The sequence below is a fragment of the Amblyomma mixtum genome, chromosome 6 (genome assembly GCF_055824585.1).
Source record: "Amblyomma mixtum isolate Tamu chromosome 6, ASM5582458v1, whole genome shotgun sequence".
Classification (NCBI taxonomy): domain Eukaryota; kingdom Metazoa; phylum Arthropoda; class Arachnida; order Ixodida; family Ixodidae; genus Amblyomma; species Amblyomma mixtum.
This window is the reverse complement of record NC_143017.1, coordinates 25,185,963-25,210,463: the sequence shown is the minus strand read 5'-3', so window position 1 is coordinate 25,210,463 and position 24,501 is coordinate 25,185,963. Positions and strand designations below refer to the sequence as shown.

At 44.4% G+C, this 24,501-nt stretch overlaps 2 protein-coding genes across 12 annotated transcripts in view; one reads left to right on the top strand and one right to left on the bottom strand.

The window, feature by feature from the left end:
• The window catches only part of rdx (BTB/POZ and MATH domain-containing protein rdx), a 231,005-nt gene extending 220,108 nt beyond the window's left edge, over nt 1–10,897 (top strand). For 9 of the 10 annotated variants that reach the window (XM_089547679.1, XM_089547677.1, XM_089547674.1 and 6 more), the window contains 5 exons: nt 989–1,166; nt 2,032–2,210; nt 2,880–3,022; nt 5,443–5,608; nt 8,758–10,897. In XM_089547679.1, coding sequence (XP_089403805.1) covers nt 989–1,166; nt 2,032–2,210; nt 2,880–3,022; nt 5,443–5,590 — 648 coding nt within the window. In that variant the 3' untranslated portion in view covers nt 5,591–5,608; nt 8,758–10,897. The remainder of the gene's footprint in view (nt 1–988; nt 1,167–2,031; nt 2,211–2,879; nt 3,023–5,442; nt 5,609–8,757) is intronic. The other variant, XM_089547673.1, reaches the window with a different exon arrangement.
• Nucleotides 10,898–15,484: 4,587 nt separating this feature from the next.
• On the bottom strand, nt 15,485–24,195 carry HSPBAP1 (HSPB1 associated protein 1). Of its 2 annotated transcripts, none has more exons than XM_089547668.1 (7): nt 23,807–24,195; nt 23,330–23,514; nt 23,097–23,233; nt 21,343–21,475; nt 21,165–21,284; nt 20,577–20,684; nt 15,485–15,799 (listed from the first exon to the last, which is right to left on the bottom strand). In XM_089547668.1, the coding sequence occupies exons 1-7, from the start codon at nt 23,976–23,978 to the stop codon at nt 15,500–15,502; spliced, it is 1,155 nt and encodes a 384-aa protein (XP_089403794.1). In that variant the 5' UTR covers nt 23,979–24,195; the 3' UTR covers nt 15,485–15,499. The 2 variants fall into 2 exon arrangements, with proteins under 2 accessions (XP_089403794.1, XP_089403795.1); XM_089547669.1 differs by having other exon boundaries at nt 23,133–23,233.
• Nucleotides 24,196–24,501: the final 306 nt, after the last annotated feature.

Genomic DNA, 24,501 nt, shown 5'->3' with positions numbered 1-24,501 from the left:
ACTGCATGCGTGCCTTCTTTCCCTTTGAAGTGATCGGTTTTCTCACTTCCTAACTTGCAATGTGTGAACTTGTCGCTCTGATAGTGAGTAACTTTTAAAAGCGGGGGAAAAAAAAAAAATAAACTGCTTAAAAATGCTTTCGGCAGAGAAAGCATATCGTGAAACCTGTGATGATGAGCACATAGGTGTAGGCATTTAAGATTGGCTACCTGCGATTAGTTGCCTAAGTCTGCGCCAAAGCCCTTGCAGTCTTTGGTGGTGTGTTTGTGGAGTGCTGGTTGGAAGTATCGCGGCCCGGGGTTTTCAGCACACTAGTCTACTATGAGCTCATGCATTGCAGCACTAGCATTATCAGAGCTACTGTTTCATTTACTTATTGCATTGCTGGTACAAGAGATCGGAAGCGGGCGGAGTGGGTGAGGGAACAAACGCGGGTTAATGACATCCTAGTCGAAATCAATAACAAGAAGTGGGCTTGGGCGGGGCATGTAATGCGAAGGCAAGATAACCGCCGGTCCTTAAGGGTAACGGAGTGGATTCCAAGAGAAGGCAAGCGTAGCAGGGGGCGGCAGAAAGTTATTAGGTGGGCGGATGAGATTAAGAAATTTGCAGGGATACGGTGGCCGCAGGTGGCAAGGGACAGGCTTAATTGGAGAGACATGGGAGAGGCCTTTGCCCTGCAGTGGGCGTAGTCAGGGTGATGATGATGATGATGACTGCTTGTACAGTGTTAATGTCCCATAGGGTAGGAATTACGTTATGACATCCAGTACCACCACATGTTATATATTCTGACTGCGTTTTTTTTTCCCACTGAGTACCGTTTACGTATTGCATGTCAGACGTACTCTACATTTGGAAGGCATTGGACGTTAGGCATACCCCATTTGTCTTGCCAGAAGTTGTGTCGCTCTGAATGAAGGAGCTCGGTGAAGCGCAAGTAAGTAAAGTGTGCTGCTTTCCTCCCCGTGTCGTCCCCACGTTCCAGGTGAGTGTTGTTGCGGACTCTGTGAACATCTCGGGGCAGAACAACGCCATCCAGTTCAAGGTCCCTGAGTGCCGGCTGTCAGACGACTTCGGGCACTTGTTCGAGAGCCAGAAGTTCAGCGATGTCATCCTGAGTGTCAACGGCCGGGAGTTCTACGCCCACAAAGCTATCCTGGCGGGTGAGCTTTTACCTGCCTTGCTTCTTGGCTAGTTTTATCGTGCCTCAAAGTGCAGATTAAGGAGGGATGTGGGGATCAGATTGCGAAAATTGCGAAAAAAGTCGATTTTTGAAAAGTACACTTTTTGGCATCTCCAACACTGTTTCTATGTTGTACTGAAATATTTCACCCAAAAATAAACTCTAAGCGCTCCAAATAAATGTATTTGTTGGCATCTACACATAGACAGTGTGTGCTAGCTTAGAACTTTCAGGCTTGTTTTCTCGAAAGTTTGTTTTGAGCTTAATACCTTGTTCGCGGAAAGCATAGCACAGCAATGGATGCATGGATTTTTAGCCCGTTTGTTCTGTCATGATCACTGAAATGTGGTCTGCGTTGAGACAGTCTCAGATTAACCATTTAGGCTCACATGTTTTAATTACTTGGTAATTAGAGCATGATGCATTCTAAACATAAAGACGCACTCCTTAGTAAATATTAACAGCATTTACAGACCTGTAGCCTGCTTTTTTGTCATGCTAGGCTTTCCACAAGCAAGCAACATGGGAACAACATATAAACAATGTTAAAAGGGAACCTACTGAAGCTGTCATTGTGAAACTTTATATCTGATTGTTTGATTCTGTTATAAGCCAGTCTGCCAAATTTCATCGCTCTAAATCGAAAAATAGAAAAGTTGCCTTCGATCCCCCTCATTCCCATTAATCTTGGTTAGCTTCTTCTGATGTGAATTGGTTTGGATTGTGTTTCGGGCGCAAATTGTTTGGGCCCATCAGGTTTTCACTGAGACTCTGTTTACCATTACTGGCCTCAGTAAAGCCCAACTGTTGACGAGCCTGACCCTTGACCTGTGTGGCACGTGCAGCTCGCTCCCCTGTGTTTGCGGCCATGTTTGAGCACGAGATGGAGGAGAAGAAGCAGAATCGAGTGGAGATCACTGACATGGACCATGAGGTGTTGCGTGAAATGCTGCGGTTCATCTACACGGGCCGAGCACCCAACCTCGACAAAATGGCCGACGACCTGCTGGCCGCTGCAGACAAGGCAAGGAAAAAAAGTTCTTGGAAAATGTGAAGGGTTGCCCTACTAACATGCAAGAAAATAAGTGTCAGGTCCTTCGTTCGATACTACAAGCAGTGCTTACGTGTTTGTTATCTTGCGGAATATTGCTGTTCTGATTCACTGGCATGGCTGCATTTCTGTCTATGCCACCCAAGTTCTATCACGGATTATGCAGTATGTTGTGCATTTTAGAGCCTGCCATAGTGACATTCAGTTAACAAGATGTTTTGTCTTGCTTGATTGTGCAGTTCTGGAAGGTGCTAACGTGTTAATATTGTTACTTGGAGGCTAGCGGAAGGACGAGACATGATAGATGGCGATGAGATGATTTAATGGCTGCTGGCCAGCAAGAGCTTCAAATTGCCGTGCAAGATTATTTTTTCTCTGCTGCCTGTAACAGTTCAACCCCGCTTATTAGTGCAACATGGATCTTCCCATGCTGTTGGATCAGCCTTTCATGCTGGGAAACCATGGTCCTTGAAAACTGAGCTTTTGTGTGTTCTCATTGTGGTTTGCATTCTTTCAAGCTTGGTTATGAGCTGAGCGTGCAGCTTGTGCTGCCTTTGCTATTCTCTGACTTCAGAGTTGCTCTTTGAGTGTGCGTATACACGGCCTGTGCACTGACGGCCTTTCTCCTTTCTCCGCGTGCAGTATGCCCTGGAGCGGTTAAAAGTCATGTGCGAAGAGGCCCTGTGCTCCAACCTGTCTGTCGAGACTGCTGCGGAGGTGCTCATCTTGGCGGACATGCACAGTGCAGACCAGCTGAAGGCGCACGCCATCGACTTCATCAACACGTGAGCACCTGAGCTAACTCTGTCCCCTATGACTGGCACAAAACTGTTCTGGACTGTTCTGTTGGCTGTGTGCCAGGGCACTTGGGCGTGGTGGAACTTAAACATGTTTGAATCCGCTTGTTGATTTATCATCATCACCAACCTGACTACGCCCACTGTAGGACAAAGACCTCTGTCATAACTCTCCAATTAGCCCTGTCCTCTGCCAGCTGCCGTCTCCTTATCACTGCAAACTTCTTGATCTTATTCACCTGCCTGCCTTTCTGCCGCCCCCTGCTACATGTCTTCTTTTGGAATCCAGCCATTTACCCCATACGAACCGGTTATCTTGCCTTCGCATTATCTGCCCTGCCCAGGTCTGTTTCTTCTTGATTTCGACTAGGATGTTATGACGCACTGATGTCAGGGTGTCACAACCACCCTAACCCATTCTGCCCTCTGCCAGTCTCTTAATGTTGCACCCATCATTTTCCTTGCTCACTGCTTTGTCCTTGAATCCTTGAAATTGAATCCTCTTTGTTAAACTCCACGTTACTGCCCCATAGGTGAGTACCAGTAAGGTACACCTGTTGTCTACTCTTCTCTCAGAGGGATATTAGTAAACTGCCATTCATGATCTGGGAGAACCTTTCAAATACATTGCACCCTGTTCTTATTCTTCTAGTTACTGCGCTCTCGTTATCCGGATCTGTGGTCATTATACCTGCCCTAAGCATCTCTTGCCACTTCCAGCACCTCACTATCAGTCATTGATTTATATGTAGACATTAATGGAGCATCATTGGACCAAACTGTGAAGTCTAAAAATTCGAGTTAATAAGCTTTTACTCTCTATTGTAATACCCAAGAAAGAAGGTAGTAGCCCAACCCACTGAAAAGAGGGAAGACTCCATTCACAACCTCTGACAGCTGCCGTGACCACACTATTGCCATTCTGTGGCACACCACAGATAATTTCTTGCAGTCCGATGTGTGATTCTAGCAAAACAAAGTGACTGTGTGCATTGCGCAGATGATACTCTTATTCATCGTGGCTCCCATCAGTGCGTGCTTGAGCAGGCTAACATCGCAGTGTTGGAGTGCAATGTGCAGTGACGATTTTTATATCTCGCAGCGTTGATTTTAATCTCGAAAAGGAGGAGCCATACTGAAATTACTTTGAATAAAACACCTGCAAATTCCTTAACCTGGTATACGATATTTGCATTGAAAATTCTGTGCTATGGTTAACAGTTGAAAGCTTAACTTATTTTTCTTTGCTGAATAGCAAATTGGACACTTTTAACAAATATTCTGACCTGGCTAAGATGACTGTCTACAAGCCTGCACTAATTGAGTCTTCGTAGGATGCATATTTAAAGCTGAACAGACATGTGCAGTTTCAGTGGGTCATTTGTTCATCTGTGTGTGAGTAGCTGGTGCTAGAAAGCAAGCTGAAGCATACCAAGGATTAGTTACTGTTGTGTTGTATTTTGTGAACTGCATTCCTTGGTGCTTCTGGGAAGAAGAGATGTGTAGTGAGCGTACTCTGATGTGAACCTAAGAGGCACCTTGTAGTGCTTGCGTGTCAGGCAGGGCTACTGGTGACCTTACAGCAGGACAAAAAGACATCTGGGCTATGCACAACGGCAGCATTTCTTGTCAGTGAAAGGAAGGCTACAGGGGCAAAGCATCCGTGACTGTCATTTTGCCAAATAGTTCATCATACAACAGTGCATCTGGCCGCCTGGCACGTTGCTTTCTCCACGGTACTCGTGAGACTTCTGTGGAAGCTCCTTGTACTTGGACATTGAAGTCAGGACAACTGTTCTTTCTTTGCCTTTTAACGTTGAAAGTTGGCAGTTGTGTTGGAAATACGCCTCAAACGACGAATATTGACAGTATCCTCTGCAGATGGGGCTAGATTCTGCTCATAGGAAGGAAGGGAGTGTTGGGGCTTAATATAGCTTCTGCTTCGCTGCCAGAAAAAGTTGTCATGAGGTATAGGTGGTCAGTGGATCTTTTGAGGATGTACCATATTTACCCGTGTAATTTGTGCACCTCTTTTCTTTGAATTGGGGACTCAAACAGAAGTCAGTACGGTCGCAAATCCAGCGGTCAGGAGCAAATGCAGATAAAAGGCAATGAAACATTGCTCTTGCATGTGGATTGGCTGACAGTGGCAAACCAAACACCAAACGGTTCATTAGGGGCGTGCAAATTACGCGAGGGCGCAAAATGCGCGAGTGAATTCAGTGTGCTGAGCAGACCTACGTGGCGTCAGATTCCTTATCCTCTTCCACTTTGTATCAGGGTAGTCTCAGTAATGTTTCTGGACAGCCTGGTGCAGTTTTAAAGTGGGATATATATTGGGCGTGTGTGTGTGTGGTTGAGGAGCGGGTGCCGACTGTGGTGGTTGCGGCCTGTGTGGCTCTTGCCAGCAGGCATGCCACGGACGTGATGGAGACTGCGGGCTGGAAGACCATGATCCACCGCCAGCCGCACCTGATTGCCGAGGCCTTCCGGGCGCTCGCCACCCAGCAGATCCCACCCATCGGACCACCCCGGAAGCGCATCAAGCAGTCCTAGGGGGGGCACACACCACCGGTGAGTCTCCTCTCTCACTGCATTTGCCCCCCCCCCCCCCCCCATACCTTTGACAAAGGAGCTCCCATGACGTTCAAGACAGTCGTGTATGTGTGCTACTGTGCATTTAAAAGCACAAGTTGTGCACAACATGCTAAAAAAAAAAAGCAACTAAGACTAATGCACCAAACGCTCTTGAAATGCTGAAAAAAAATTAAGAGCAACTGCCACATTAGTTTGCCAGCATAAATGGAGGTTAACGACCGAGTTGCATGCTGCCTTGGAAGTGTTTATACTAGGCTTGTGTGAAGTTTTGTTTTATTTGAAGTGAATTCGAAGCAAATAGCAGTTTTATAGTAACAGTAATAGTGACAGTGTTAACATAATTGGCCAGAAAACATTTTGAGGCCCCAAGAGAACACATTTAATGTATGAACGAAACATGAAATGCAGTAAAACCTCGTGTATACTTTTTTTTTTTTAAATATGGGGGAAAACGCATTATCCAGGAAAATCTATGATCGAAACCGCCGAAAGGGAAATAACTGTTCAAATGAAGTGCACTTTTGAACTGAAACTTTCACTTCATAAAAATCTTGAATACGTTTTCTTCATGCAAGATCTGCACCACTCCTTTTCTAGTGCTCGCAGAATTCATTCTGCATTTACGTTTTTCTTAGCACCGAAGAAACTTTGCAACACATTTGATCTGCCTTTGGCAATGGCATAAATAGCTGGGAACCTCAGAGTTCCTGATAATTTTTGGATGCCTCGTCTCCTTGCAATAGTGCATTGCGGCGAGGACACCGCGGCATCCGACTGCTGCAGTGCTCTTGCTCAACATGCTGCGTTACCCAGACCCGATCTACTCTTATGCAAGCACACCGCTGTAGTTCTTGGATGCTTCACCACGTAGACCTTAAGCACTGCAAAGCAGCAGCCATATTTCTCCTCCACGTATCAATGGGCTTTTATTGTACACAGCAGAATCAATATGCTAGTATTAGGGTTTTAGAAATATGCGCGTGAAGTTGGCATTCAGATGGAAACCCATATGTTGCTGCCTTAATGTTCCAAATTCCGAAGTATGATAAATGCAGAAGCAACTGTGCCAAGGCAAGTACCCCACTTTTGGAAGGAAAGGATTTGTTTGAAGTGTAAACTGTTCAGTAATGTTATTAGTGGTAATTCCGAGTGGCTCGATTCTGAATCTGTTTGAGAGACGTGAGTTCGGAGTGGTCAGTCTTGAAGGAGTTCTGCTGGTTGTCAAATGCATGAAGTATCCCTTAAAGGCTGATTCACACGACGGACCGTTCGCCCGCGGCCCATGCACTACGTGTTCATGCGTCAGCACTTTGAGAGGCGCGCTGCCGGCCGTGAGAGGCCGCGGCCGGCAGCGCGCCTCTCAAAGTGCTGACGCATGAACACCTAGTGCGCGGGCCGCGGGCGAACGGTCCGTCGTGTGAATCGGCCTTTAAGGGGCTGTGAAACACTGCTGGGGGGATACCGGCTATACTTCAGGTGGGTTCTTTATGTCACACAGATGCTGACTTAAAAAGAATTACAGGAATTGATGCACAGGAACGGGAGTTATTCAGTGAAGAAATTTGAAAATACAAGCAAACAAAATGCTGCCCTCAACTCGATTTTGGCGGGGCTTCCCACGCCTATTTCGCTCTCCCAATGGCGGCACCTGGCGCAACCAATCAAAACAGCCAGCCAGAGCACGTCGCGGAAGTTTGCACTCCATGGTTGCCTGCTCTCTGTAACTCGTTCTCGCTGAGACTGGCAGCATCGTTTCCATGCCAGAGCGCCCCTGGTGGTGTATGTTTATTTTACTTGCTTTGCAGGGCTTTTATCTAAGGCAAACAAGTTGTTTTTGTTGATCTAATATAAAACGCAGACAGGTGACAAAATGTGTCTCTATTTATTCACACAATTTGCAGTATATTTACTGTTTGTCCAATCATCAAGCTCGTGCCAGGTGATGTCATATCCGCTGTTAAAAACCCGCCACTGTGTGGCGACACCATCAGAACCATGAAGTTGTTTTTGGGAGGACATTAAAATATTAAAAAACGGAATGTACGCGGTATTACCGACGCTAATAGCACCATTATAACTCACTGTATGCAATCAACAGGCAAAACAGTTAACTAAGATTGTGTTTCTGGGCCCCTTTAACAGACTAGTGCACAGACATGCTGCAGTGCACAGACATGCTGCAGTGCCATAGTCTGCTTGTTGCAAACTTTATAATGCTCCAAAGCCAGTGGACCCAGAGTCATTGCAAGGTTACATTGACTGACAAAAGTTAGGCTGTATGTTGCTGACTATAGGTTTACATTTTTTTTTTGAAAAATGACCTTTTTAAAGGTCGAGGGTCAACTTACTGTCGTAGCCAACCTATACGTGGACTCATAGACATTGACCTATGTGTGGGGTCACCCGTGGATAATATCACGCCCAGTGCACGCATAATTACGTATTACCTTATTTACTTTCATAATTTTCACACTTTTTCTTTCAACTAGGGCTTGAAAAGGGCATGCACAATTTATGCAAAAATTTTCTGACCACGTCCTAGAATCTAGAAAGGTCATTACACGCAATATATACTGTGTATTGCCGCTTATACACACATCAGCCATCTGCATTCCTCACTGCCCCCCCCCCCAAAGTTGAATCTAAATAGTAAAAGCTCGTTAATAGCTGAGTAATAGGGTACTGAAGCTGCCACTTCAGAAACAGGAATGCACACTTTCCTTCTCATTTCTGAAGCGACAACTTCAAAAGTCTATAACTTAAGTTCTATGATAGGCAGGAAGACAATTTCACCCTTATTGTATTCCTTGGTGTCAAGAGAACCCAATGGCCAACATTTCAGCGAGTTTCCCGCTGCAAAGTTTCTTCAAAACTCTTCACAAAATACTTGCATAAAAAGTGCATAAGTGCTCAAGGAATTGTTTTACATGAAATTAAATGACATATTTAGGATCAGCACACAAAAATACATATTCCCTGAAGATTTCGTAACTGTGACTTCATTAATAAAAATTTTTTTTTTCAAGACCAGTGTCCCCCCTTAAGTCATGCATGCCTTGTGACAGTGGAAAGGCGTCGTTCTTGTCAGCTGTAGACTGACTCTGCTTCGCTTGCTCTGTTTGCAGTGTTACTGCTGCTGCTAGTGGGCCGACAAGGTTGCGAGACACCACAGTCAGCCTGGGTGTTCCCCAGGGAGGGGGTGTTGGACACCACACTGCATTGGCTAGTCGTCAACTGACATCGCAGAGGAGCCTTCCCCAGGGGAGAGAGAGTCTCTCTCTCTCTGTCTGCCCCCCCCCCCCCCCCCTCTCTTTCTGCGAAGCAGTCATTTTCCTAGGATCTCCCCGTGGAGCAGAGTCTGCATTTTTGTTTGCTGTGGAGCATCAACATCGAGCCACGACTCAGGGCACGGCCCCGTGTGTGTCGCTGAATCGTCGCCAAGACAGATGATGTCACTACCCTGCAAGCATTATTCCGATGCCAGTGTGTTCTTCCAAAAAGGCTCTACACTTGCAGGCTTTGGGACACAACTATGAGGAAAGAGGCTGACGACGGAAAGAGGGAAAGAGAGAGAGAGGCCATTCCTGCCCATCCCCCCGAAAGGTGTGAAGCAGAAGGAATTTTCGGCCACCATTTGCTGGAGGCAGTGCTTCCCCCTTCGCTCCCTGGACAAAGGCACCAGTGTGCGTCGTGTTGAAGACAGAGAGACGCATGACGAGTGGACACCTCACTGGCATCACTTTGTTTTGACGTGCGTCTGTGTGGGTGTGCGCGTGTGAAATCTCACGTGTGTGTTGACAGAACCGAGGTCTCGTACGAGGCAAGTGATTGAGTGGAAGACTTTTTATCGTCCGCACAGTGCGCGATTGATTCCAGGCACCTTGTCTCTTGGCAGAGCTCCCCGGCATTCGCGTGTAAAGAAAGCAAAACTCCCCAACACACCAAAACTAGGAAGAAAGAAAAAAAAGACTCTTGTGAAGAAAGGACCTTTTGCCTGTTTCTCACGCATGAGACCACTCCTGTACTTTTTCTTTGTCCGTTCTTTCTGTGTGTGTGTGTGTGCGTGCACGTTTTACATTTCATGTGTTCCTCCTGCGATTGTCACAAAGCAAAGTGTTGTTGTGAGGACAAGATAATTTATGCAAACACATGAGCTGATGGTGGGTGGGCCTCTCTTGAGCTTATGTGAAAGAAGTCCTCAAGCATTCTTGCAGCGTTTTTTTTTTTTTTTTTCTGTTGGTTCCTACAAGAGGACATGATGTCAAGGATGCAGATGCCTGTGAGGATACATTTCGTACAGATGATCATCACTGTTGAAAAATCCACTCTGTGGTTCGTCGAGAGAGAGAGCTCATTCCAATCTTGTGCTTGGGTGCCACACTTGTGAGAAACTAGCTCAGGCATCCCAAGAGGTCCGTGAAAAGGAAACCTCATCCAATAGTGAACAAACTGACATTTCGGGATGTAAAGAGTCAAAGCTTAGAAACCTAATGCTTAAAAGTTAGCGTGTTGATTGCTCTGCTAGTTATCACAGACCCATAACATCCTTGCCAAATTTTGCTCTGACCCTCGTGGCTGCAAAAGATTTCACCAGAGGTTAGAAAAAGTTTGAAATTATTATCGAGGCCTTATAGGGTGCACGTGAAAGCAAGTCAGCGTGAAAAATGTAGCAAGACGAGGATTATTGCGAGTGACTGAGGCAAGGTCTGTCCTATTCCTCGTGTCGGCAGGTGCGTGTTTGTTGCGGAGTTTTTCGGTTGCAAAAAAGGATTCCTGGTTTCACCCACCACCTCATGATAGTCAATCCTGTACATAGCAAATGAATTTTTTGTGTTTATCTGTGAACTTGCCAATCACCGATGAACGGACAAAACGGGGTTTGTTCATTTATCCTACACCAATGGCTGCCACAGAAAAACGGTCGTGTTCCACTGTGTGAAGACAAACCTGAAGAAACCTACACCAAAGCTTAGCACCCTCTCTTCTCCACATGTGTGCATAGGAAGTCTTTTGCAAGTGTACACAAAAAAAAAAAAACAAGCATTTAATGAACTGCGTCGCAGCATAGCATTGGAGCATGTGTGTGAACATTTATATTTTTTTTTTTTTAGCTTTTAGGATATTTCATTTTGGTTTCACAGATACAAGACGTGGTTGTAGTACTCATCGTAAGTTAAGATGGATGTTTCGCACAATTAGAGTGGTGTTGCCGCACATATTTTTTTTTATCGATCACCCTGTTAATAAAACAAATGCAAACCCTTATTCTGTCTGAAATGCTTTTTTTTTCTTCCGCATTTGTAGCGTGATACTTAAAGGAGACACAACAGTTAACACTATTTTCGTTATTTCTGCTTGAAATCTGACCAAATTTGACACAGATGTGAAAATTTCTTACGCTGATTTTAGGACTGGGTTTTCTTTTAAGCTGGCTGGTATACTTGTTGACTAATTTAATATAACACCCTCGTAAACTCATATCAGGGGCTTTAATTGAGAATGAAATGCACAAGTTATTTTATGTTCGTATTTTCACAAAGCCCTATCAGCGTGGCTGATCAGTAATTCAGGACAGCTAGAAATACAACTAAATGCAACTTTTAGACAAGGACGAAAAACAGACTGGACATCTGTCTAGGCTTTTCTTCGTCCCTGTCTAAAAGTTCGTTTGTGTTGTATTCCAGGAACAAAGCCTTGCGTGTAATAAAGCTCTTGCTACTTTTTACATGACCAAAAGCTTTGGAGATGTATGTAAAGAAATCCAGAGCTTTATTGCAATTATGAAGCCGCCGCGGTGGCTCAGTGGTTATGGTGCTCGGCTGCTGACCCTAAAGACTTGGGTTCGATCCCAGCCACGGCGGTTGAATTTCTTTGGAGGAGAAATTCTAGAGGCCCGTGTACTGTGCGATGTCAGTGCACGTTAAAGAACCCCAGGTGGTCGAAATTTCCGGAGCCCTCCACTACGGCGTCTCTCATAGCCTTAGTCGCTTTGGGACGTTAAACCCCATAAACCAAACCAAACCATTGCAATTATGTTTCAAGATTCATGCACAACAAGCAACCATTCTGCTGTCATTAGTTATGTAATACCCAAGGGATGAGTGATCTGTAGAAACAACCGAACATAAAAAAATGCGGCGGTATCCATCAGGGTGTCTATGCAGACACGGTCACTCTTTCCCGAGGTCGTAGGTTGTAAAAATAACAAAGGTCATCTGAATGAATCTCTGTAGAAGTTGGCAAAAAGCGATTGCAAGACTCGTGGCTCAAAAGCAAGGCGGTGACTTTAGATTACAAGTTCAGGATTAAAAACTGTATTTAAAATAATATATACATATCAACATTAAGCTTGGTGGATTGCATAAAGAACTTTCATCCATCAAGCAGGAGGAGACTTTTGCACCGTCAGCTACAGCGCATGGTATGCTGTCGTTCGCTTACCATGGTGTTTGAGAACTGCTTTTTCATGTAGACCTCTCCAGACTGTCTAGTTTGAACGTCTGTGTTAGTTAGCAAATGTAGTGCACGTGGACACCATGTGAAGCTTGTGTGATCTGGAGAAACGCCTAGCAGATAAGTACTTATTGCAGGTATGTCTGGCTTCACAGTACTCATTTATTGTGGCATTTAAAAAGGATAGCTTCACATTGATGCAGCTTACTTTGTCACACTCTTATTCAAAGTACTTGCCAGCTCTTAAATGAACAGTCACCTCCATGGGTACTGTGTGAAATGAGAATATTTCGGAAAGTTTCACTTGCAAGTGTTTCTACGGGTTGTGCTCCTGCCTTGTAACCGAAGCGGAGGTGGGTTACACCCAAGTGCACATACTGCGGTGCTTTAAAAATACATCGCTTTTGAAATCGCATTTCACTCTTTCATGTTCAGTTCTAGGAGGTACTTGGCCTTCCTTGGCAAAGGTATGATGTCATAGGTGCACAGTGAAATTGGAAAACTGCTTTGAAATCTTTTGTTTACGTGTATTCCTATGGGCCATAACCCCAGCTTTTACCCCCCCAAAGTCCAATATGGCGTCGCAAGCACCCCGTATCTGATTTACATAGAATAGAAATACAAAGAAACGTCATTTAGATAACAAAGCTCTCCTCAGACAATGTCGTAGTTGAGGCATGTTAATGAAATGTAGGTATGAGCACCATTTCAGTGCATCACTCTGACATGCGTGGTGTAATTACATATTATGCAGTTAAGCGTTATGATTTCTAAAGATACGTATATATTTAGGAGACAACTTGTATCCTACAAAATGACTGTAGCCCACATTCAAAACGAGTACCTAAAGATACCGTGCCATGCTTAGCTAAAATGATTATAATTAAGGTGCCTAACTTTCTGCGGCGAAAAATTTCAAAATTCCGCGAACAGAGAACAAAGACAAAGCGAAATTCCGCAGGAGAAATCAAATAATGCTTTAGAATGCACCTCGTGTTGTATGCGGAATCAAGGTGTGAATATAGCGGGAATTCTTTTCTACCAAGCTTTTTAAGGAAGCTGAAGCGACTTTCACCGCTTGGCTTAACAGCCTCTAAGCCACCATTTTAGGGACCTTGGAGCAAAGCACACGACGTGCAAATACAATATAGAAAGTGGTTATGGATCTCAGTTCAGTGGAGTCGGCAAAGCTAAGTAGGGAAAATGGGCACAGGGCTGGGCGGCTCGAACAACTGAGTAGCGGCTGTACAGCAGTGATGGCGACTGCTGCTGCATTGGAGGTTGCGCGCGCGCATCTGATGTGTTGCCTCTGAAGCAACGCCAGTGTATCCACTGCTTCCCTATTTAAGGCGTGCCATCTGCGTTCCATTGGGGAGCCTTCAGCTATGGTAGTCCTGAACAGTTCGCCATCGCATAACTGCAGTAATAATTCTTTTAAAATCCTCCTATGTTCTCAAACCTCCTCCTCTTGTTATATTTGTGCAAATACGGCAAAACAGTCATTCTTCCGCCATACCGTCATTCCTATCCATAACACGAATAGCATTATACACAACTGGGGGCCTTAATTATAATTTTATTTATTTATTTATTTATATTTATACAGAATACCCCTAAAGGCCCTCAAGAGGGTATTACATAGGGGGGGGGGGCACAGGCAATTGAACAGAATAAAACAAAACCACAAATATAAAACAAACAACAAAAGCAGAAATAAGACACTTTGGATGACATAAGTAAGCAAAAGAATCAATCAAAAGCACAAATAAGACACTTTGCATGACATAAGTAAAAAAAGAATCAAAAGAATGGCAGCGCGGCAAAGAACGAAGATTACTGCAGTATTAAAATTATACAAACAGAACACTAATACAATGAATCTTTTTAGTAACAAACCCTGGAAAAAAAGGAAGCCATGAACAAATAAAATAACAATGTATGCGAAGAGTTAAGCAGTAGTTATTGAAGATATAAGTTTAAAATATTTATCAGGATCAGTGGTGGTTGCGATATGTGAAGGCAGAGTGTTCCAGTCAGATATTGTGCGTGGTAAGAATGAATGCGCATAGATAAATGTTCTGCACGTGAAACGTCTAACTTTAAAGGGATGATCGCGGCGGTCAAAAATCGAAGGAGGCAAAGAAAAAAAGTCGTTATGAAGTGATGGATGATGATAAAGTTTATGAAGAAGTGATAGTCGTGCAATTTTACGGCGGAGACATAAATCCTGGAGACCTGCGCGTTTCTTTAAGGCTGTGATGCTGGTGTTACGTGAATAATCGGAGTAAATAAAACGAACGGCGCGGTTCTGCAATGATTCAATGTTATTTATTAGGTAAGATTGGTAAGGGTCCCAAATAGCCGAGGCATATTCAATTTTAGGTCGAATTAGAGTGGTATTCGCATAGTGGTATTCGAGTGGTATTGTGCTAGATTTCCTGTCATTGTGGTAAGTAGTGACTTCAAAGCAAGTTGCAAATGCATATAGGACTCTCATCGGCTCCACAATTTTGGTCACAGCAGCGGTAGAGAGATAGAAGATGCAACAGAAACTGAATCTGACAGCAAATCTTTGTTCCTGGCCTCAGTGCCCACATTATCATGCCTCGCTGCAAGCTGACTAGTGAGGCTTGCCACAAAGATGTGAAAGGCGGAGTTCCTCCACCATGAACACTGACGTTGCGCAGCTCCTCTGCACTGCCTACCACACGTGTCTTCTCTGCCAAAAGTAACCAGGGTGCCACGACCTCAGCAGAGCCAGGCTTGCGGCGGAGCGACAGTGCTGCTATCACTAGCCTTCACTGTCTCATCACACAGGGTGATCTTCGTGATGCGAACCTGTACCTTCCTCGTTTTCATCCCCTGGACGATAACAAGTCACCCAGTAGTGTGAGCGGTGGTCAGGACCACCCGGTTATGTTTGCAGAGACAGTACTGTGCTTCACTGCACCAGGAAAAAAAAAGCATTAATTGCACCTGCAAGAAACAAATTTCTCAGATAACGTCAATACATGACTCCCCTCCTTCAACGTGAGAGAAGCCAACAGCCACAGAAACCAAGGGGCACAGGGGATTTTTGATTTTATTTATTTAGTTTGTGGTGTTGATCAATTTATATTACTGAATATGTTATCGCTTAAAGCTAATTGATTAGAAAAGCAGAAGAAAAAACAGCCACATGCTGCCGGTGGGATCCGAACCCACGACCTCCGAGCGTGTATGCATGTTCCACGCTTCAGTGTTCCTTGCAGGGTACTCAGAATTCAGTGTACATTCACTAGTTCATGACTCAGCTTCACTGTATAGGAGATGCAGCTGACTCTTGCTACCCCACCTAAAACCTGGCCTCAGTGGACACATCTGCTACAGACTGCCAAGTAAGAAGGACAATGCTTTGCATAGGAGGCCTCGGTTTTATTTTACTAGCTCTCTCAGCCTTCTTGCTATAAGCTCTGTCACAGAAGGATCCAGGAAACAGCTGATTATGCGCCTTGAGGAAATCCGGTCCGGTTGTTCCTTCCCTCTCCTCTCCAAGTGGGGGCCGCGTATTAGTCTGCATCCAGTGCTAGCAGCGTAGTCGTCCCAGCTGTACTGTGCAACAGGTGTGGATTGAAGCCTTGTTACGTGCGACCCAAACTCTGGCCTGGTATCTTCGCAAGCTGGCTGCATAAGCTGGCGCAGGTAGGCCAAGTTTTGCTCAGGTGATGTCAGCTCCTGCAAAGCAAACACTACAGCTAGAGGTGGATTCGGACAGATGAGGTCACGGATAAATCCATGACATCAACTCAAGTCAGGGGATCGTCTGCGCGCCGAAAGCATTCACACAACAGATATCCCAAACTGAAAAAAAATTAAAAGGCGCTCTGGCTTTCAACTCTTTTTTGTCCTCGTCTCGAGCGCTACAGTTTTTCATCATGAGCAACCAACTCGCCCAAACATCCACCCTGCTCTGGCTTGGTTTGGTTTATGGGCTTTAACGTCCCAATGGTTTTATGGGGTTTAACGTCCCAAAGTGACTCAGGCTATGATAGACACTGTAGTGGAGGTCTCCGGAACAATTTCGACCACCTGGGGATCTTTAACGTGCACTGACATCGCACAGCACACGGGCATCTAGAATTTCTCCTTCATAGAAATTCAACCGCCGCGGCCGGGATCGAACCCGCGTATTTCGGGTCAGAATAATAGTGCAGTATGCCTAGGATGTTGAAGGACCGCCGCTCCACAAATATCCTCCAGCAAGGATTTTTTTAATGCGTTTTGTGGAAGCTGACTTATCTGTAGTCAAAATTTGAACATTCGCGTTTTCGAGACTTTATCTCTCCTCTCGTCACCTTTGCACACCGAAAAGCTCCATTTTTGGTGAGAGCGGTCTCTTTGTGAATAAGACCTGGTACCCTATAGATAATTTCCAACCTCCACTTTCCTTCGGGGTGTTCCCTTAAGAGAAGCACAAAAAAATGCACAACGAGAGGCCTTATCTATACACTTGCACTTTGAATCACACAATCTCGATTCTGAGTCCTGCACATATACCTGATTAAGGCAGGCCTGCCTCTAACAGTCCCCCTTGATGACCTGGTGACAACGTCATCCACTCATGCCATTTCTCAGCCCTCAGAATAAAGCCATCAACCACACCTAAAAGTGGTGCACAAGAGAGAGGCATTTTTTTGGCAAGAACCCAAACACTATATATATTCCGGGTAGCTGAGAATCCCACTGCAATCTTTGCACTGAGGTCTTTGCCTCCAAGGTGCCACTACTGCAATCATTACTGAACAAATTTCCTAAGGCTTGTAAGTGGGCGATGCGTTTTTACCGGTGGGTGCCCAGAAGGTACAGGCTCTCTCTTACACACATGCATGCATGCACACCACAAGCACACACACTTTTTTGCCAAAACTGGTGCAAAAAAATCAAACAGGACTAGTCTAATTAAGGTCAGTGTTCCCGGAACCACATAGTTTGTTCCTTTGCCATCACTTTGTCGGCAAATTCAGACATTGTTGTCGCAGTTTTCCTATAAAACATGCCTTCAAGTGCTGTTACACAAATATTTGCCTGCTAATGTGATAGAAAAGTTGCTTGTCACTGCATAATTTTTCTGGTGCCTACAATACAGAGAGAGAGAGCACGGGAACAGGAAGTTTTCCCACTGCAGTAGAATGCTTGCAGGGTCATGACGGTGCAGTTTTTATCAGGCATTTCAGCCTATATTTCTAAAAAAAGATGGTCTGCCCAGACTACAAGGGCCTATGTAAATACGTGGCGCTATTTGTCAACTAATACCACTCAGACTAAAAGGCACCTTCCAAGCACCAAGAGTTTTGTGCTTGACTGTTTCTCTAATGATATGTGTATGCATAATTATATGATTGTATGTGTGTATGATGATGTGATAAGGTGCTTAGCTATCCACAGAAAGGGGGATGGGGTGACAGGATGAGTTCATTCGAATTCCACTTCATTCTAATTCTTCTTGCACTGCATTACTGCCCAGTGCCCTTGCTGTGACTAGAATCAGTCAGTAAGGCAGGCAGATGATACGACTGGAACAAAATCAAACGAAAAGAATGGTGGCATAGCGACCGTACATACATTACACGCCTTCCATCCATTGCATGCTTACAAAACAGTGCATGGAAAAGGAGCAACACCATTGCTCTCGCTCTCCACCAATACATACGGCTGTAAATTTATATTCATGGCCACAGAGAAACGCAAAAGGGCACACCTTTATTAGTTAAAACTCAAGCGACACTGACTTGCAAACTTTTCTAGCTTGTTTCCTGCTCATCCATTAAACAATGCACTGGCAATCACTGGATCGTGCTTATCAGCAGTGATAAGGGCAGAAAATTGCACTTCTTGTTTTGCCATTCACCTGTCCGCTCTACAAGAGGCTTCATTGGCGATGGCACTGATCTTAAATTCTCTCCCCAGCGTGCGTTGACACCCTAGCGCTCCACTTCCACGTCAGCCGCTTTCAAACACCAGACATTGACATCGATTTCTTCCTTTACACCTTGACACCCTTGAAAAATGAAAGCCAGGCTCAACGTGGTTGCCATCACCAAAAAACAAGTGCGAGCTTGTCATGAAATTTTAAAGCAAGCGTGACCCCTAGGCTGCCTATGGGAGCAGCCCTCAGTAGTACCAACATACTGGATTACTTGAGGCGCCCCCTCTCGGTAGTGAAAATCACCAATATCCCCTCTCCCTCAGTGTTTTTTCCTTCAGAAGCAAGAACAGAAGAACTACCACTTTCGTCCCACTGAACTTGGATAGCCATTGCCTAAAGCATGAAACGACTTCAACGATGGAAGCTCCCCATGGTGCCTGGTAGTTCAGGTTCCAGTAGCACTAACAAACTCTTCACTTGGCACCATTATAACAGTAATTTATTTATGGCACTTCTTTACAAACTACCCAAACCCACTGACCAAGGCACCTCAGCCTATCATCGCCAGGAAGTCCAATTTAAAACAAAGACCTCACCCAATGATCTCCAATTACTCTGCCTTGCCCCAACCAACCTTCGACGACTCCATCCGATTCTCTGCCTCTCCCGGCTGCATTTTTCTTCCCTTGGCACCCATACATTCAGCCAACACACCACTAGCAGCTTATCAGTCCTGCAAATTGCATTCCCAGCTGAATTCACTTTCTAGCGTTATTTATTAATTTCAGCTGGACTTTTATCCCAATATCATCGATTATTTCCAGTATTAAGTCCAAAGTTAGCATCACATCAGCAGTTTCATGCTCTGCTAAACACATCTTCATTGCATGTATGACAGGCAATACTTTGCGAGTTGATGCTGCTGTCTCGAGGTACTCAGCTATCAATACTATACCATTATGTTTGCCAGTTGGTCCAGTCCTGCCCTGAAAGTCAGCACCGAAAAAACCCACCTCGCCGACCCGCCACTCCTCTGCAGGCACTGCCCTGCCCAGCCTGGCCCTTCGAGCGTGCTGGCATTAACCTGCATGGCCCTTTTCCCAGCACATCAACTGGCAAACGGTGGATCATCGCTGCCATCGATCATCTCACACGCCACACCGAAACATCGCCTTTACCATCTGCTACAGCACATGGAAACATTTTCACAGTGATGCACTCACATGGGCGGAGAACATATATTTGCTAACGTCGACTGCTTCTGCTGCCTGCAGAATGATCAAAACATATACGGCGTACTGACTCTAATATTATGGTTCCAGCCTCCATGCCAAAAATGCCATCCCAGTCTCGTCTCGGTGCTTTTTCCATCTCTATCAAACCTCTTTGTCACTCACAGATCTGGATAACGAATGTTTTTTCTCTCTCTTCTCTCGCTGCAGCTTTTCACTATTTGTCACTGACTGACCGCATGCTGTGCCTTACTTGTTGCTAAACAGCCAAGTGCACTCTCTATGGAAACTGGGAGGTAGTAAATCCCACACTTTCCCACTGTTGCAGCATTGAGTCACACTATTTGGCTTTTGCTACAGTGGCCACAGGCAGCATGAGGCAGCACTGCCCACTGCCATTAAAATTCTGCGCAAACGCATAAAGATGATGGGCGCAAAAGAAACAAGCGCAGCAGCTACAGGCACATTTTTTTGTTTTTTAGTTTTAAATCCCTTCCTGCACTTCCTCACAATTTCATGAATGAATTGGTCTGACACAACCCTTCGCACTCTCATCTTTTGCCTTCTCTTTATTATATACGCAATGTATTTATCTATATATATATGCAATAAAAACATATACTTATATATAAATATAAATGATTTAAATATAAATTAGATATAAATATAAACAATGATTTATAAATAAATATATGCAACATATTTATATTAATTGCACAAAACAATATGCAATAAATTACATATATATACTTATATATATGCAATTTATACATGCAATAAAACAACGAACATAGCACTTGGCAAAAGAATGAGTAAAATGGTCCGAAAATGATTAAGTGGCCAATGGCAGCACCAGCCTGTCCACATCATTCATGGATTAAGGCAGTAGGTGAGCTTCTTTTCTGTTTTTGATTGCATATTTTGGCTGGGCCACGCTAATTTTTCAGAACTCAAGCACCATTTGAAAAAGCAGTCATATATAGTAATCAGAACATCATCTTGGTCTTACATGCAAGTAAACAACCTTAAATCCGACATTACAGCCTCTTTTAGCCCAGCGCGTAACACACCCACTACCGTGTCGCCACTGCGCACGCATGGATCTCCCTATGGGCACTAGATGGCGCCACGTTCCGGCCACCTGCGCACACACCTGCCGCGTTGACACCAGTCAGCGCGCAGGACGCGGTAGCAGTACGTGCTAAGCTAAAAACGTGTAATGTGGTCACATGGCCTACACTTCACCAGCAACACCTAAGCGGTGTTAAGGAATCATGACGTTATGAAACTCTTGAAAAAGAAAAGGATAGTAAGCTCGTAAACTGGTTTCCCGGAATAAGCACGGGGCACGTACCTCATTCGTATTTACCCACTGGGAGTCATCATCTTCATAGCAGGGTATTAAACCAGTGGCAAGAGTCCTAGTGACTGCTTCAACAAGCTGGCAGTCCTTGTCTTGGCTCTGTATAGGGAAATGGGCATTTTAAATTTACTAATTTAGGGAACTGACAAGAGCTATTTCTTTTTACACTTCCTTCACTCCTTTTGGTTCATGAATACAATAAATTACTTTGCACTGCCATGGCTCTTTTGAACCACAGCAAATTTTGTGCGTTGGACATATATTTATCATTTGTTTATTCATGTTATTGCTAAAAACCCACGAAGGAAAGTTATTACAGAAAGGGAGATGGGGAACATTATAATTAATAACACATTAAGTGTTAACATTATTCAAGCTCACTATGCTTACATCATCAATGTAAGTATGCAACACCCTTTAATATGCAAAATGACACAACGTGCTGCTACATGCCGTGTGCCAGCAATCGTAGCAAAGGTGCGGCAATTCTGCAGATTGCCTTTAAAGGCCTCTCTGTCACTAGTACCTGCATCTGCTTTGCGTACAAAGTGCTGAAATAAAGTAGACTGGACACATTACCATAGGAATCCATGTGTTGATGCTGAGTGCAGTTGTGAGGCAGGAAACGTAGTGCCACCAGTGATGTGGGACTAGCAACACATCTCCCGGTTCAAGCACCACATGGTAAGGTCTTGTCGACTGAAACAGGAAGCTTGTAAGTTCCCATTATAAGGATGCATGCTAGCTGCACGCATACCTGCAACTCTGGGTATGTCACAAAGTCAACTTCCCTGAAGTTGACAAGGCTGAATATGCTAGACTCCTCAAATGGTATTCTTGTTGGATACAGACAGCTGCTGTCCTTTGCTGGAAACATAGTCCATGACTTTCTGAAATTTTTTTACAAAATTGCCAGCCATGTTTACATAGTATATCAGTACTTATGATTTCAATGACTGCCATGCAGTGGCCTTATAACATCAGTGATAGATAATCACCCACTGCATTGCCTCAGTGACTGTGGCATTCAGATACTTAGCACAAAGTCTCAGGTGTGAAATCCCCAAAGGACCAGCGTGTTGTGCAATGACAGCGCACACTGAAGAACCGCAAGTGATTGAAATTAAACCGTGTCCTCCACTACAGCATGCCTGACAGGTCAAGAGAGCAGCTTCAGAGCTTAAAAGTCAATTACCTTTTTTTATAGCAGCAATAAATGACCCATTCCATAATGAAACTAGAATTCGCTGAAGTACTACAGTTCAGTACCTCTTTACCTATGGGAAACACTGAAGTTCAACACATACTTAACTGAGCACAATCGAGACTGTTGTCCTTTTTTTTTAAACTGAAGTTCAACACATACTTAACTGAGCACAATAGAGACTGTTGTCCTTTTTTTTTAAACTGAAGTTCAACACATACTTAAGTGAGCACAATAGAGACTGTTGTCCTTTTTTTTTAAACTGAAGTTCAACACATACTTAACTGAGCACAATAGAGACTGTTGTCCTTTTTTTTAAACTGAAGTTCAACACATACTTAACTGAGCACAATAGAGAATGTTGTCCTTTTTTTTTAAAACTGAAGTTCAACACATACTTAACTGAGCACAATAGAGACTGTTGTCCTTTTTTTTTAAACTGAAGTTCAACACATACTTAACTGAGCACAATAGAGACTGTTGTCCTTTTTTTTTTAAACTGAAGTTCAACACATACTTAACTGAGCACAATAGAGACTGTTGTCCTTTTTTTTTAAATTTCTGAACCAAGCACGAAGTTAGAGATCAGAGGTAAATGAAACATAAATATCCCAATGAAGACTGTTATAGCAACAAGCATCCAGCCCAGCACATGTAAAACAACAAAAAGATGAAGGAAGTACAAACATGAAATGCAGAAAGACACCTTATCAGATCAGAAATCAGCATCACTGCTCAACTGGGTAAGAAACATAGTTACCAAGTCTGTAAAAGCATAAAAGAATGGATGGCTGCCACAAAACACATTTGTTTTCACACAAAGCAGTCAAATTTGTCAGGACAGGCAAGAGAAAATTCCAAACCAAGAATTATTTCCCATTAGCATCCACTTGAGCCAAGTCACACAGACATACAGGAAAGCAAAAGAGGTTTGTAAAACTTTGTAGTAGAATAAAAATTAACAGTGGTTGGCAGCATTCAGCAAAATTCAGGCTAAATTGTTCACTTCATGGAACTATGCATACGCACAGCTGCAGGCAGAAGAGAGAGAGCCCCCCCCCCCCCCCACCACCACCACCACCACCACCCATACCCAAAATATTGGCATGGGACAAAACAAAGCCAAAAATAAAGCGAGACGAGCAAAGGGGTGGATCTCTTCTGCCTGCAGCTATGCACACGCACAGTTCCACAAAGTAAAGAAATTAAATTGTCTGAATTTTGGTGAATGCTACAATTTCCACATTGTGGAACTATGCATGTGCACGGCTACAGGCAGAAGAGAGCCCAGCGAAAGCCTTCCTTACTTGCCGATCAACTGAGCAACCAGATTGTAGCCATACGTGTCTTGATGGCATGGTGTGTGCGAGCCCTCAGTTCCAAGCCACATCGTGCTATCAGCACCTTTGCGACCAGGAAAGCCGAACGAAGACCAGTCCAACGACTGGAAGAGAAATGTTCTGCGCACATTATACGAACGCTGTTATTAAATGCGAATGCAAAATTCAATTTCTGAGTTGATTCAGTTGCTCGCGCGTACCTCTAACACACTGGAGAGGTCTTTGAACACCTGGGACATATAATTGTAGCTCGAGTATGCAAAGTAGTGTGACGCATCCACAGTTAATAGGTCGTTTTGTTTGTCATTGCATCCGGATGTCCACCGCAGGAATTGCTCTATCGTGGCAGACACCTGACTGCCTTCAGTCTCCCACTGGGGTGTTCCTGTAACGGGTTTGGGAGAATCAAGGGTTAATAAGCGCGGTAGCTGTGTTGCTATTTATATGAGTCTAATCCTTTTTGACACTGTATTACGTTCGAGTCCTGCGCATTTTCTTCAAAACGTCATTTCAAAGCACGGAATGTAACCTGATCGGGTAGCCATAGAGCACTGTTCAACGATAGGTTTTTAGAGCCCTGAAAGAGCGGCTCTTTTCTGATAAAACAATCATTCTATCAAGTCCAATAAGTTCATAAACTCGCCACACTTCGCATGCGCGTCGCATATCGCACGTACCAGTCATGCGTTTAACCCCGATTCTGAATTTCAAAAGCACATCACGAGTATTGACGGCCCAGTCGCTCAGTGTCCAGGACGAACACTCCCATGAAGACAGTGCGTGTCTAAAGACAACCGGTTGTTTACAATCTTCAAGGCAAGTTCCTTGCGGCGTTGCTATTTCTGACATGACTCCTCAGGCAGTGTTGCTTCACAGCAGTTCACAGCGCAGTGTAAACAGAAGAAAAAAAGAAGAGGTAAAGAGCGCTGAACTTGTAAACAGGTCGGCATGCGACAGGGGTAAAGAAACTGCACGGCGTTTTATCAGCAAGCGCTCCGCAGCCAAAAAGTCTTCGAACTCTGCGGTATGAGACCGCGTCCGCGCCCTTTCCAAAAACAACACGGGCGCCGCCATGTTTTTTCAGAGTGCCCAGACCAGTTTTGCGAAATCCGCTGCTGCCGCCTTCTTCTGGCCATTGAATGAACTTGGCCGAGGAAGTCCTGTGGTAACAAACTTCGTTCTCTCGCTCTTTTTTTTCCCCCCCAATTGCCTTAACATTGACTTTTTTTTTTTCAGGTAAGGTAAGGGCGCAATAACTGCCTCACCTCTCGGTGGACACATATACCCCTCACCTACGTCAACGCCTCAACCCACCACGCCGTGAGGGGGATAAAGGAGGAAGAATAGAGAGAAAGAGGTTCCTTTTTGCTGT